The following is a 15,383-nucleotide window of genomic DNA, read 5'->3' as shown; positions in this document are numbered from 1 at the left end:
TGTTTGTTTTTGTGGAGCCTAGCAAACTCCGTGCGTGTGTCTTCGGTGGAGCCTAGCAAACTCCACTTGTGTTTGTCTGTAACTGCAACTCAAGAAAGTTTTTCCTGCCTGCACCGCGACCACCTACGGTGTAAGTAAAACAATCTTTAATTAACCGCTATGAGTCCGTGCCTAATTCTAGTCCGTTGTGCAAAAGTACCCGCCCTACCATTGCGGGCTCCCGGGCACAGCCCGCCGCGCGCCCCCGAAAGCCTCGGACCGCTCCCGGCCCGCACACAAGTGTTATATTTAGATTGCCCCAAACAAACCTGAAAATGGTGCACCCAGTCACTTGCCACAGCTCTAGAGATGTGTTGTTTTACCCCCCTGCCCTGACCTGGACTGGGCTATTTTTACCTCCTTGAATACATCCCCCTGCAGACCCAGCAGCACCCACTGCATGTCCACCAGTCCCTGCTGGACCGCCAATCCCCTCTGGACCCACCACCGCTTCCACGGGCCTGCCACCCCCACCCCCATTCTGCCAGCCCCTCTTTCCATCCACCTCCAATTACTTGCCTCTGGATGCCTGTGCCTCCTCCCAGCAAGCAGTAACTGCTTGCTCACATGAATCCCAACTCAGGTGTAGGTGGCTTAAGCTAAGCCAGGTCCCATAAATGCTTGTTCACCTTATTTGGCTATGTATGGGTATGCACCCATTCTGGACACATACTTGGGTCTAAGTCATGAAAATCCAGGTAGCCAGAAACCAATGACCAGCAGGTGTTAGATTACAAAGAAGGGAGAGTAAATCTTCCATGTTTTAGCCTCAATAGCTGAACATTTAGGGCACTTGCCAAGCAAACACAGGTTTAGGCTCACTCACACAGAGGGTGCTTGATCCAGAACCTCTGATGCATTAGCACTGAACTCTAACCACCATGCTGTACATCATACAAAGGCCAGGCTCCTATCCAGAGCTCTCCTTGAATCAAGAGGGAAATATGTGGGGTCAGGAGGAAGCAAATAAGCTAAAGGGTATGTGACCAGATGTAATCTGTGGACCTGCTCCAGTGGCAAACAACCAGTCCCTGCTAGTCTAGAGCAGGGTTTTTCAACCAGGGGTACACATACCCCTGGGGGTACTTGGGATGGCCTCAGGGGGTACTCATCAGAGGGTGCTGCCACTGCCACTTCTGCTGCCGCTGTGCCACCGGCACTTCTGCTACCACACCGTCGGCATTTCCACCACCATGGTGCTGCTGGCATGCTCGCTGATCAGCTGCAGGGAACCCACCCCCCTCCTCAGTCACTGATCAGCCACTGGGGGACCCCCTTCCCAGCCCACCTCAACCTCCACTCATCAACTGGCTGCTGTGGGACTCCTTCCTTCCTGACCGGCCACCAGGGATACACTGACACAAAAAGGTTGAAAACCCCTGATCTAGAGAACAGGAGTGATCCTTTGAATTAAGCCCTCCTACAAAGGTTCTGTGCAGTATCCAGAATTTTTCCCTATGCTAGAGACACTGTTGAGTCAATACCCTACTTAAAATATGGAATTGCTGCAATAGTTAAAATTTCCACAGATATATGTCTATTGATTAAATTACAAGTAAGAGACACTAAATCTATAAGAAAAAATATACAAATATTTACTTACTGTTAGATTTTTAACAATTCCTTCAGAATCAACTGTTTAAAAGAAAAGACAATAGAATAAATTACATCCAAGTTAATGAAGGTTCCAAGATTTGTACAAGAATTTTCAACCTCTTTCTATTTGTAAAAATGAATACCATATAAGCCTACACAAATTAATCAGTTTACACAGGTTACACTAGGATAGATAACCCAGCTATGTGCATATGAGCTACCAGATCACCAATTCCAACCACAAACAGATGGACTGCAAAAAGCTGCCATGATGATACCCACCCAAAAGCAAAACTGAAAACATTCAAGGACAAACTCACCACGTATTCCAGTCACACTTTGGAACTCTAGATTTGTCATGGCAGATCAAATTTGGACCTCTGGTTCTTTGTGTGTCCTATTCCCTGCTCTGAACATACTGTTTCAGAGAAGGGCAAATCTGAGTCTGTAATTCACTTGCCAAATTTTATGAGAAAGACCTTAATCTGGAGTCTTAATTTTGGGTATCACTCACTTTTATTTTTTTACTGAACCCTCAATTTTTACAGGAGAGAAATGCTTGTAGGGAGAGTAAGAGCCCCAAAAGAAATGAGTTAATGATTATGTAAGTAATTAAAATTAATTACACTGAATCAATTGTATTATCAATATTGTATTAAGATACTTTCATTGCAGTTTCATGGATACAGCAAAGTGAAATTGAAATAAAAAATATCTGACTTGCTTACATGTCATCAAAATTAAGCCTCTAAGGGGCCCCAAATGACACTCTTGCCCAGAGCTCCAACAACTCTAAGGCCACCACTGCAGATGGCCCTGTGCAATGGCTCTGACATGGTCAAATCCAGCCTGCAGAACAGCCCAGTGATCCTCATCTAGTCTGCTGAGCTGGGTGAATTTGACATCCCTGGTCTAAGGGTCTCAACTACAACCAGGAAAAGATATATATGGACAGTATCTACACTGAAAAGATGACATGCTCAGTAGAGAAGTCAAGCTACAGTTGTAACTTCATTATTAGCACTCTACCCATTTTACAAAAAAGTAATTGAGACACAAAGCTTAAGTGAATTCCCCAAAGTCACACAAGAAATCTAAACAGAATCTGAATGGCAGCTGATCACAAATCTACAGAGTCCAAGTCCAGTACCTTAACCTGTCCTTTCCTGTTATCTTTCTACATGAGATAATAATGCAAATTATAGCAGGCAACCATCGATCATCTGGATCATGGTGTACACATAAAAGGTCTAGTCCAGGGTTCGGCAACGTTGTTGGGCAGAGTGCCAAAAACACCCACAACCTCAACATGTAAGATGTTGGCGTGACAGGGGCAGATGGCAGGGGAGCCACAAGGGATCTGATCCTTTGTGGCAGTGCAGCCCCAGTCCCTTCCCCATCATCTGCTCTGAGGCATGCATGCCAAGAAAAATGCCTTCGTGTGCCACACTCTGGGACTGCCGACCCCTAGTCTATTCAGATGCCTGATGAATGATGAAAGGCAAGTTACAGTCAAAGATTTCTTACCATTTGGTTTTATCTAAGGTTATAGTCAAAGAACATTCTTGTGACACTGCTTCCCTGGACTAATGGTATACAGTCCTGGTCAATTCAGGTTCAAAACACTAATTACCTACTTTTCATATTTCTTTACTATCTACTGTGCTGATTATGCAGTAACAGCACTATTTCATACTTACAAGTAAAGTAGTCCTTTGGAACTTTGTAAGCCCGAATGCGAGCTGCGGGCCCCATATACATGTAGAAATCAGTTTTATTTAAATAATCTGTCATGTATTCTAGTTTGTTGCAGAAAGTCTTTTCCATCCCTAAAGGACAATATATAAATACTTATTTTGTTATATTAAACACACTAATGGCTATTTACAAAGATTTATTAAAACCAATGAACGTAAATGTCAGGCACAAGGAAGGCAATAAAAAGGATACAGAGGAACTAATGCTGGAAAACCAATTACAAAAACCATATACATTACCATGATCAGCTAAAACAATGAGGTTTACGCAGTTGTGCAGATTCTGCTGTTTTAATCCTTCCATTAACATTCCTAACGTCTGATCTGCTAACTGCAAGGCTTTAATTACCTAAGAAATAGATAGGATTTATTAACATTTCATAGCTATAGATAAATATACCTATGCACTATGTCATCGCACTGCTTTGAAGGATCACTTGTTAACCCCATTAAAAGTTGGATTAAACAGGGCCCACTAAAATCTTAAAGTCTTGCCTGCAGTTATCTAGGTTCTAGACCATTTTTTGCCAGTTTGATTAACTACATCCTTCCTGCTTACCAGAAAATGCCAGAATCATGCTAGTGGCCCAGACCCTAGCAAGAGGCTATATAAATTGAAATCATGGTGATAGAGGCCTTCTGTGAACTGAATTCCAGAAGTAAAGAGCAGTTAGTGTATGTAATTCACTACAGCATAAAGCAAATTCATATAGATTCAGAGATTTACCACTTCTTTTGATTTGTATAAATTAATTCATACCTTTATTTTAGAACAACTTACTTTAAGGGAACAAAATACAACTTACTCCAGCACTAACTGGTCCAAACGAGTGTCCAGAAGAATCAGGTTCTTCAATATACAAGGTGTAGAAATCAGGCCTAGATAACAGACAAGAAAAGAACAGTATGAGAATGTGGGAAAGTTTCTGAAAAAACATCTCTTTATTTTAAAAGATTAAAACAGAAGCAAAGGGAAAACTCTGGAATAAACAATTTCTAAACCAAGCCAGTCTCAGCACACAAAACTATACTGTCACAAGTAGTCTCTGATATTTTTAGTTTGTTTCCAGAAACTAAGGAAACCAACACTGGAAGGCATGCTTGCAAAAATCAGGGTCTCACATAGGGAAAGGAAGTGCTCTTAGTAGGACTAGGATCAAAATAGATTTATATCCTGAAGAGTCAGGGTTCTTTATGCTTTACTGGGTGAGGAGGCAGAGAGCTTCCTTTCAACATGCCATCCATTTATCAAGAAATTACTTCACACAAAAGAATGAAAAACATCTTCATTTATTTATATACAGTGGAAATCCACTTGGAAATTCATTTCTCCAACTGAATAACAAAAAATTCATTGGAGTCATATGATTTGATGTAACCATTTGCAAACACAACAGGAACACAAAGGTGGCCAAACTACTAAACTAGAGTCCAAGAACAGTGCAGGAAATTCATAAAAGCTCTGGGCAAATGTATAGTACAAGAAGCTTATGCTAATATTTCTCTAACCATGTTATAGCCCACACAAACACTGTAAGCTTCCAGAGCACAAGATTAAGGTACTATTTTAAGTAATAGCCTGGATTACTCTATATAATTGGTCTTATTTATTCTTTCTTGTGCAAGTTCTTTGATATGCAAACATCTACAGTCCCAGGAAGGACCTGAGTATCTTCCGATTCAGTAAAAAAAAAACAAAAACAGAATCTGTAGCTAAATAAAAAACAAAACATCCAAACCTGTGCCTTCTCATTCATATATACATATCTCATAAATATACAAGCGACTTATGTTACCTTTTTATCACTATATGATGAAAGAAATTAAGTATACCATGATGCAAATAGTCTTTGCAAATGCATGAAAATAAACTGAAATTTATAAGTGTTAGAAAGCTTCTAACATGCCTTCCCACAGATTACTTGGATACAGTATTATCAATCACTACCTTTCAGATTTGGGAGAATCAAGCCACTTCAGTATTTGTGAAATTCTCTCTTGATACGTAACAGATCTAAAAAAAATAATAATAATAATAATAATTATTAGATATTGACATCAAGCCTATGCCAAGATAAAGAAAAAGGCAATTCTACCATTGAAGAAGCTAAACATATATTGAGACATGCTTTGGTCAGTAACAGGCTATAGCCTTGAACCTGGAGTCTCAGCCTGCCTGACATAGCCACTCATCTTAGCTTGCTACCTCCTTAACTGACCATCAGGGCAGACACAGATGATCTGATCCAAACCTGATAGCTACCCACCCATTCCCTGCAACTTTAGTTGACAGCCAGGGTCAACTGGCCCTTTACGCTTTCCTATAAAAATCCCTGCCCCAGAAGAGGCAGTCTCTGGGCAACAGGGCTTTACCTTGTATCTAGGCTGCCTTACCCTTGACTTGTGATTCTATGGCTCTCCGATGGATTCTCTAGCTACCCAGTCTGGCTTGCCTATGGGCCCTGAGTCTGTCCTGACACTTTGGCTCCCTAAGCTGACTCTGGTTTGATTTCTTAGACATCTGACCCAGCTGGCCTCCTGACCCCATGTTCTGCCTAACCCTATGGAGCTCTGATTTTGTTCCACAGACAGATCTTATGGTTTCTGACTCTCCTATACTTGGACTCTGCGCACGGTCCTCAGATCTTGGTTGCTTCTTCTGACATGGGTGACCCCCAGACCTGGCCACCCATGACAACAACTGAGAGACTGGTAGGAGAAAGCCTGATGTGCTTATCTTAAAGGGCATTTATACACGTCCTCCAGGAGTGGAGGGGAAGTGGGGAGTTTTAATTAAAGCGGCTCCGAGAGCTGCTCTAATTAAAGTGCTCAGAGTGTCACATGTATCAGCATCCTCATGCTGAAAAATGTCAGTGGGGGTGCTTAAACTAAAGCTCCTCTCTCCCCAAGCTGCTGCTACTGCTTTCCCTTCTGTCCCAAGGCCGAGAAAACTTCAAATCCACTCCTACCTGCTCCAGCTGGTCTGCATAGGACCTAGGAACAGTGACAGCAGGAGCAGCTGAGATGGGCAGCAGGTGGGTTCCCCCACCCAGCCCAGTCCCATGGGAGTAGGAGAGGGAAGGAGGAACCCCCCTTCCCCACTGGCTCTCCTGCTGTCACTGCTCCCAGTTGAGCCCACCCTTGCCCAGCCCAGCTCAGGCAGGCAAGAGTAGCTTTGAGGCTGTCCCCCCCGACAACGGTGAAAGCAGCAGCAGCAGGAGGCAGGCAAAGTGGGAAAGAGGAAAGGAAGGAAGGGGACATTCCTGTGAGGATGGAGGGGGAAGGAGAGGGATTCTTACATGTTTTGGGGGCTTTAAAAATGTTCCCAGAGGCTCCTGGGCTGGATCCAGTGTGAAAGAAGGGTGCGGCCATGCCACAGCACTCCCTCTGGATCTACCCCTGTTTACATACATAATCTTCTTTAAACAATATACATTAGGAAAATAATGTCCTATTATTTTATGATGTGGCATGTTAGGCTTGTGGAAACAATTCTCTTCTTAGAAAGAATAATTGAGAAGCCCAAATATTTGCCTGAATTATATAAAATATTATCTGATATTTAAAAACAGATTAGGACAGTTCCCTACATTTTACTGTAGACTGAAATGAGCATCTTGGGCACAGGGATATCCAATACCCATTACTTACTCCTAGGAATTGATTGACCAAGTCCCTTAAGTTATTTGAAAATCTCAGCTATAAAAGCTAATTTCTAAGTAAACATGACACTGACATGGTACCTGTTTCCTAGAACTTTGCTTAAAAACTATAGTAGAACTGTGAGTTCAAAATACTTGAAATATCATTAGTCATTCTGGGGTTTTGAACTAGCCATTTGGACTTTTGGACCGTAGTAAAACTTACTTGTTGTACATCCTAAAGAAAGTAGGATATGTTCCATTAATAAGAACATCTGATCCAGGCCAAAAGAAGGTGCCAGCCTTCAAACTCTGGCTCATTGCTGTCAGCCAGATCTGAAGGGAGAGGACACAAATAGGCATGCAGGATATGTAACAGAATAACAATACGTAAGACACAAGAGACAAACCAAAATAACAGTTCACAAACATTGAACTGGAGGGTCACAGCAAAGGTCACATTTTCATTTGTTTCTTTTACCTTCCTTGTGATTGCTTAACTATTGCAATGTTTCCTGATCTGTTGTTTTTCTTCTGCATACCAAAAGAAACATTTACATGTGTTGGGATATTGCCCTCTCTTGACTGTTCTCAGCATAAAAACAACATATGGAGAAAAGACATTTTGGGAGCACGAGAGAGAAGGGTGTTTGTTCTTAATATGAACTGAGAATAATCTCTCTACATTTCAGATTGCAACAACAGTGCCATCACAAGGCTAATTGTTTCATGACAGATTCAATTATATATATATATATAATTTTATATACATAATGTTATATATATAATTATATTGTATAATTATATATTTATAAAATTATATATTATAATGTTATACAATATAAATAATTGTTACTTTATTATAATATTATATATTATGATTATTATAATTATATATAATTATATATATATATAAATATATATATATATATATGAACCCTTTTATTTTGTTGGGTTTTTTTAATTGAGCTGTGTTTATATTTTGAGATTACTAGTGAAAGAAAAATACTAACTGCAGCTGGATCAGAGCTAAACTTCTGGTTTTGTGCTGAAAAGGGCAGTATTTTTACTTTTAAAATAATGGCTGCTTGCAGACGTTAAAAAAAAAAGAAAATCAGCACTTTACTTTAAACTCCATGTGCCCCTGTGCCGAGCCCAATGCATGCCCAGAAGAGGCAGCACATTAATTTGACCTGGCTTGCCCAACATCTGTTTAGATCAGGCACTTTAGTGGGGCTTTTTTGGCACTTTTATCTAATAGCTGATTGAATTAGCTTTAGATAAGAGTGCCCAAAAAGCCCTACTGAAGCACACAATCTATACAGATGCTGAGGAGCTAAATTAAAGTTACGTGCTGCTTCTCTTGGGAAGGCACGTTTTTGGGGATTTTTTTTTAACATCTGCAAGCAGCTAATGTGTTTACTATATGAGAAGTAACACATTTATAAAGTGTTTTACTATTCATTTCCTTGTTTTTCAGTGTTTGACTGTTATAAATTATATGACAGCTAAGGACATTTTGAGAACCTTAAACTATTTTCATGCATTTCTTTTTCAAGTACATGTAAATACCAAACATTAAATCTGGGCAAAACTTCTGGTTACTTCATGGAACCAGGATTTCGCTGCAGTTCACTATATTGGCCACTATATTTTCAGTCTTCTTTTCTTGTAGTGTCATGCCAGATAAATAAAGGGTTTTTTTTCATTTTTAGAAAATAACTTCAACATTAAGCAGCTCATCCACTTTGAACCAAGGCAGGGTGTCCCTTAAGCAAGTAGCAATAATCACAGAAAGACGTTCAGCATGACAGAAACATTTTGATGATGCTTGATATAATGCAGCTTGGTATTCTGCACTGTTTTGTTTTATATGTTGGCATATGAGCTAAACCTGAGGCTTTAAATGAAACTATAGACAAAATGGCACCTACTGGTTCTCCTTTCCACCAGATGGGGTCGAATTTGGCATTTCCAGAAAGTGAAAAACTCTGGTTCAAGTCTACATCGTACATGTTGTTGTCAATGATGCCATGAGATTCCGGGTACAAACCCTGAGAAGGAAAACAAATTAAGAAGTCTAAACCTTAAAACCACATTAAATATAACATTATTTCTACCTGACTGTATCACAGACAGGTACGTTAAAAAGGGAAAAGATTTATTGGGTTGCGTATATCATTAGGACGGCTGCCAATGAATAGTTTAGCTTCTTTGTTTTCCCCTGTTTAACCAAACTGGTAAAACTGCTGTGACACAAGAGGCTTCTTTGCCTGTAAACACATATAATAAATGCCAACTATATATATATAAGCAGAGAAGACAGTCATCATAAATAGGTTAGTCATATTCTGGGTGACACACAGCTCTCCTTATTCAATCCTGTTCTTACAAGGAGCAGGAGTAGTCTGTCCATAGAGTTAGGCTTATATTCCACTTCCGAGTCAAGAAATACACATGTGAATTTGGAGATCTTGCCCCTTTCCCTCAAAACTGCTTCTCATAATGTTTTATGCCTCTATAACTTTATCCATCTTTTATGTATTGTTCATTACTTCCATGCCTGTGTCACATCTAAAATCAGATTGTTAACACGTTATAACAGACTCATTCTCTTATAAGTTCAGCCAAAGAATCTAAATTCTAGTATGCTATATAACTAATGAAAAGTAAAAATGGTAAATTCTCACTTACTGTGACAATAGTGTAGTGGTTTGGGAAGGTTTTGGTGGGGTACACAGCTCTCATGTACTTTGTATGTGTGCCACATATCTCTGCAACAGATATTGGAGTGATTACAACATTATTTCCTGAACAATTCTAATAATTATATTAAATATTTATAAAATTAAGCTTATCAAATATTTAAAAACAAGATATTGTCCATCCAAGTTCCATTGCCTGGGGGAATTTAAACCTGCAACTGCAGTTTCCTAGCACAGTGCTCTAACTACCAAGCCATGGGTTACTGGACAATCAAGAAAGGCAGATATGGGGGGCCCATGATGAAGAGAATAAACCAGATGCGTCACTCAATTAAAAAACTGGTAATGGGGCATAAACTGTCCCAGGACTGCTTATCCATTTTATCAATTGAATATTACATTCAATTATATACACTGGACTTTAAGAGGAAGACTAGAAAAGGTTTTGTATAATGATTAGCCTATGGTCTGCTGGTTGAAGTAGGCTTCCTTAGAAGCTGGTGATGTGGGATTCAAATCCTATCTGGCCAAAGAGAGTCTGGAATGTAAGCCCCCTGCTCTCTGAGCTAGTTCCCTAATCATAGGCTAAAAGTTGGGAGGATCCTTAGTCTCCCCTCAACTACTTGTAATTGTTATTTAACTAGTATTTCTGGACTAGTCTAAATCTTAGGGTAGAAACAGACACCACTTTTCCTTGCCTTTGTGCTACCACAACAATTTGTATACAGGTACAAAGTGAAAGCAGATGGATATATTTTTGTATTGATATTGATATAGCCCATACTTTTGTCATGCTACAAATGCCCACATTTGTAGCCACGACAGAAGGTAGTGAGAATTTGTGTTGCTTTATTGTGGGGGACATCTATTTGCTTTATAGCAAGAGAGTGTAGGCAGCCTAGAGCTGCCTGTGTTCTCCAGCCACCCGAGGCAGGAACTTAGGGACTTGAGGGGCCAGATTCTGCACAACCCAGAAACTCCTGCATATGCTTTGGGCCCTTTAAGTCCTGGGAGAGCCTTCCCCAGCTTTCCCTATTTAACAAGGATCTCCTGGAATATCTGGGGTATATCTGGGTAAGCAGGAAAAGTCAGGCAGATCCCTTAAGGGCCAAAAACTGCAGTTTCCTGGTTGTGTATGTGCCGCTTAGACAAAGCCAAATACAATTTAGCCCTAAGGGTTGTGCCCAAGGTCACCTAGGAAGCCTGTGGCTAACTAGGAAATCAAGCCTTGGTCTCTTGCATCATTTGGTGAAGATATACAACATATTTATTCTGGAACATTTTAATTTTATTCTGAGGTAGAAGTGGAGTGGTGCACACCATTTAGACCTACGCTGAGATAAATTACTCTACTCTGAGGCAAAGCTTTCTCATGAAAAGCCTGTAGTCACCTTAGGCCCGGCTAAATTACACCAGTACAAGAGTCAGATATCTGTAGCTAGAATCAGTTCCAACACTTGCTAGCCCTTTGCTCAACTATTATATGTCCACTGCAAGTATGCCTGGCTTGAAATAACCTCTTGAAAGCTTAAAGTTAATATTTCTTTGTTCCATTTAATAAACACATATTTCTGTTCCATCTGTTTCAAAAGGAACTTGAACTAAACTTGAAATGCTATGCTTATTAGCTGATTCAGATTTCTTCTCCTGACTCAGTGTCAGCAAAGCATCAAACACTTAGATAAGAACACAAATCAATTTAACTTTATGACATTTTACAATCCTTTTTAACTGTAACTAGTGAACCACAAACTGAGTTTGATTACCTTTAGCAGCTTGCTACAACCATAACAATTTTTAAGCATTTACTTAAAAAGAAAACTGTGTATAAGTGTCAATTCAGACTACTGTTTTTGCAAAGAAAATGAAGAATATGAGTCTATACAGAGGTACTGAGAACAGTTTGGGTTAAATCCTACTTTGCATTTACATACCAAAGTGCCACTTAGGTAGCAGCATAACTGCAGTTTTTGACACAGAGCTTCATGATGGCTTGTGTAAGCTCCAGAGAGGAATAAAAACACCCAAGTACAAATATAACACCCCATAAGTCCTAAACATTTAGTTTAATAAAAACTACAAATAGTTTTTCTGCCAAAAGCGAAAAATAGAGAACTATCCCTTCTACTTTTTAGCCCAATAGTTTTAGATAGAGTACTTTCTTTGGATCTCTATCCCCCTCTAAGCACTCTGAACCTGCATCTCATACTTCCTAGCAAAAGTGTTCTAATCTTTGCTCAATCAGCTAGGCATTCGAGGGTTTTCTAGTCTGGGTAGCCAAGAGGAAAAGATGTGTGGAGCAGGAGGAAAAGAGAGAAGCTGGAGAAAGAGTGACTCAGTGAAATGGATGCTGCCCTGGAAGGGAGGGGACCCCAATAATTTTTCTGAAACTTGTATTTAATATTTTATTGCCTACAATGATAAACAGCAATGGAAATGTGCCAGCTCCACTGGGGACCTGGTGGTTTGAGAAATTCCCTGAAAATTGGGAGATACAGGTTCTTCTGAGTAAGGGAAGCTTAGAATCCTCCCACTCCTATGATAAGTTTTCAAAAGACAGTTACTGGACTAAATGTAGGAGAGGCATCTGTTCCTACTACCTTGTTTCAGGCACTTATTGTCCAGGTTGGCATATCCTAACCTGCTACAGGTTGCAATAGACAGTAAGAGCTGCATAAGTGCCAAAAATGGCACCAAAGTATCTAGATAAGTGTCACTTGCATGCATAAAGGTGAAATAGGATTTGGCCTTTAGGCTATGATTTTAAAGTGTTTATGATATTCTCTTGAGAAGCATACTCCAGGTATACACAGAGGCTACTTCTGCTGAGGACCTCAACTCCCACTGACTTAATTTTCAGATTCAGTGTAATCTGCGTGTTTTAGGAATGAGTCTGTAATCACCATAAACAGTTGAATAAATTTAGAATGACATTTAATAGGCCTGTATGAAGCGGCAAGTATTCACTTTGGATTTGGATTCAGCTGATTTGGAGGACAGTGATTTGATCTGGAGATTCGAATCACTGTCCTGATTTGATTCAGCCAAATCAGACCCAAAAGCTTTGGCATTGCTTCAGAGATTCAGCCATAGACTAAACAGGCAGCTGATACAGTTGCCTCCAGCTGGTAAGTCTGTTGGGGTTGAAGGAGGGAGGGGCATGGGGGAGGCAGGGACTGGGACTGAGATAAGCTGCCCAGACGGGGCAGGGGGTGCATTACTCAGTGGGGGGGGAGCGCAGGATGCGGGCCTGGCAGCACTCAGAGTGGGGGCTCTGCCCTGCTGCCACTTGCCCAGCCATGTGGGGAGGGGGCAGCTCCCCCAATGCAGGGGCAGCTCGGAGGAAGGATGGGAAAGTGCAGGAGGAAGTGGGAAAGTGCACCCGATGCAGGATGCAGGAGGAAGTGGGAAAGTGGCAGCAGGGAAAGCAGCCCACACTCCCACTGCTGCCACACCCACATCCCATGCCCCTCCATGCTGGCTAGCAAGTGGTAGCCAGGCCGAGTCCCCACTCTCAGCGCTGATGTGGTCATGGCAGCACTGGGAGTGGGGGCTCTGCCCTGCTGCCATTTGCCCCCTTACACCCGGAGTGAGCATGCCCACATTACACCCAACCCCCTTGCCAAAAAGGCAATTGACCATGAATAGACCCAAGTACCTAACTGAAAAAGTCTGTCTCACTGAGTGATGTTTCTTTTTTTACCCATAAAATTGTTCCTTAGTTTTATGACATAATTTAGTATAGAAATATATGATAGTCCTTACATAAATAGGATGGTTCATTACAGCTTACAGTATTTTTCTTGAATGGGGTACAACAATGCATTACATTTTCCACTGGAACTTTATATATATTCTCAGACTATATTTGAAAAAACATTTCTCAATATTTGTTTTAAATCTGAAATCACATGGCAGAGGCTAAATGGCCAGTGGTCAGTGGGTGATTTTATGTGCTGTAATGCAAAAGTTAATCTAGACAAACCACAGAAGACAAGGCTGCTATAGTTGACTAGGAGGTCACATACGTAAGATAGAAGACAAGACTGAAAAACCTGCTTACAGTTTCTAATTGTTCAGTAGTCATTACACTTGATAACTTACTGAGTTTTTCAATATTTGGCAATAAAGAACTCCATGTTTGTAAATATTCAGCTCTAAAGCCATCCATCGAAAAGAGGATAAGTGGTGGCAGATCAAACCTACAAAAATACAAAAACTTGTCATCACAAAGGAGCTTAGTTTGGAGCTCTACACTCAAGCTTGCAAACACGTGGTAAAATCAATTCCAAATATATATTTTTTTTAATTTTAGGAAAATCAAATAATAATAAGGAGAATTAAAGTGGAAGGTTATTTGTAGCAGCTTTCCAAACTGGGTTAATGAACAGCTTTAAGAGTGCCAGAAGAGGAGCACTAAGTACATTTACAACCAAAAAAAAATCAGCTCATGGGGTTTCATTTTAAAATAAGTTATAAAAAAACTCAATGGAGTAGGGGCCAAATCTGGACCTAGTTAGCACAACTCTTATTGATTTTGTTCACAGTTTCACCTTCCTACACGAGGGCCTCAGTTTTCTCTCTCCTCTCTCAGTGGATAATGACATCATCTTCCAGTGTGTCTCCACAAAGAGTTTCAATATTTTAACAGTCCCCTTTCAAGTAACTTTACTCAATTGGCCTGAACTTCAAGAATAACATTTTCTTGTAATGGCAGAAGACTTCTTCTAAATATCTTCCTACATTTCCTTTCTGAGTAGACCAAGTTCTTCTCACACTAAAATCTTCTGCCATCTCCATGGAGTTGGAGCATATGTTGAGGTTACAAACAAATTGACAAACAGATTGACTTGATCACTAAGAAATAGTAAATAGATCACTAAGAAAGTTTAGCATTTAATCATATGCTATTTTTTATTATTTACTATAAATAAGCAAGACTAAAACCCTTAGCACTGAGTAAGCTCTGCAGATATAGTAGCTGTGATGGCAGCATACATTAATTTAAATTGCTCTCTAAGAATAACAATCTGAACACTTGTTAAAGTAAACTCTAGCTAAGACAGTGGTTCTAACTTCATTAGGGTATTGTTGCATGTTACAGTTACACTGTAAGGCACACAAATCTTGCTCAGTGTTAGCACCACCTCGTGTTTGGAGCAGTCACACTTCAGGCCAGCAGAAGGACTGAAAAATTCTTATCCCTCCCCCCCTATTCCAGGATTCCCTTTTGCCCCCTGCTCCCTGGGTTCCCCCACCCCCCTCCCAAAGTTCCTCCCAGTCCCTTGGGGTTGCCCCCTGCCCCTCCTGCCCCTAGGACACCCCCCTGGGCTTACTTGTGGCTATGCACACTGTATGTCCCAGGGCAGCAGTCAGAGAAAGCTTCACCTGCCTGATGTGCCCCCCACCACCAGTGCTGCCAGGCTGTTGCTCTTCTCTGGGCTGGGCCCAGCCCAGAAAGCAACAGCAGCAGTGGTGGTGGCCAGACAGACAGATCATCCCTTCCCTGCCTGTTCCTCCAAGAAAGACAGCAAGGGCAGCCACAAGTAAGGGTGAAGGCAGAGATGGGGGACAATGAGTGTGGATCTGGGGTGCTTGGAGCGAGGCAGTGGGTCTAAGCCAAACCAGCAGGATGGGGGGGGGGG

General features: G+C 40.9%; 1 protein-coding gene across 3 annotated transcripts in view; it reads right to left on the bottom strand.

Annotated features, from left to right (window-relative positions):
* Positions 1-15,383, bottom strand: part of ENPP3 (ectonucleotide pyrophosphatase/phosphodiesterase 3) — an 80,675-nt gene that overhangs the window by 37,601 nt on the left and 27,691 nt on the right. For all 3 annotated transcript variants that reach the window (XR_003095754.1, XM_025212452.1, XM_025212451.1), the window contains exons 6-14: positions 13,843-13,940; positions 9,728-9,807; positions 8,968-9,087; positions 7,260-7,369; positions 5,341-5,406; positions 4,199-4,271; positions 3,633-3,741; positions 3,336-3,464; positions 1,643-1,674 (exon numbers count right to left, since the gene is read on the bottom strand). Coding sequence is in view for 2 of the 3 variants with exons in the window: in XM_025212452.1 (XP_025068237.1) it covers positions 1,643-1,674; positions 3,336-3,464; positions 3,633-3,741; positions 4,199-4,271; positions 5,341-5,406; positions 7,260-7,369; positions 8,968-9,087; positions 9,728-9,807; positions 13,843-13,940 (817 nt within the window). In the remaining variant the exon portion in view is untranslated. The remainder of the gene's footprint in view (positions 1-1,642; positions 1,675-3,335; positions 3,465-3,632; positions 3,742-4,198; positions 4,272-5,340; positions 5,407-7,259; positions 7,370-8,967; positions 9,088-9,727; positions 9,808-13,842; positions 13,941-15,383) is intronic.

Source organism: Alligator sinensis, unplaced genomic scaffold (assembly GCF_000455745.1).
Source record: "Alligator sinensis unplaced genomic scaffold, ASM45574v1 scaffold824_1, whole genome shotgun sequence".
Taxonomy (NCBI): Eukaryota; Metazoa; Chordata; order Crocodylia; family Alligatoridae; genus Alligator; species Alligator sinensis.
Note: the sequence above shows the minus strand (reverse complement) of the source record. Positions and strands in the feature narration are given on the sequence as shown.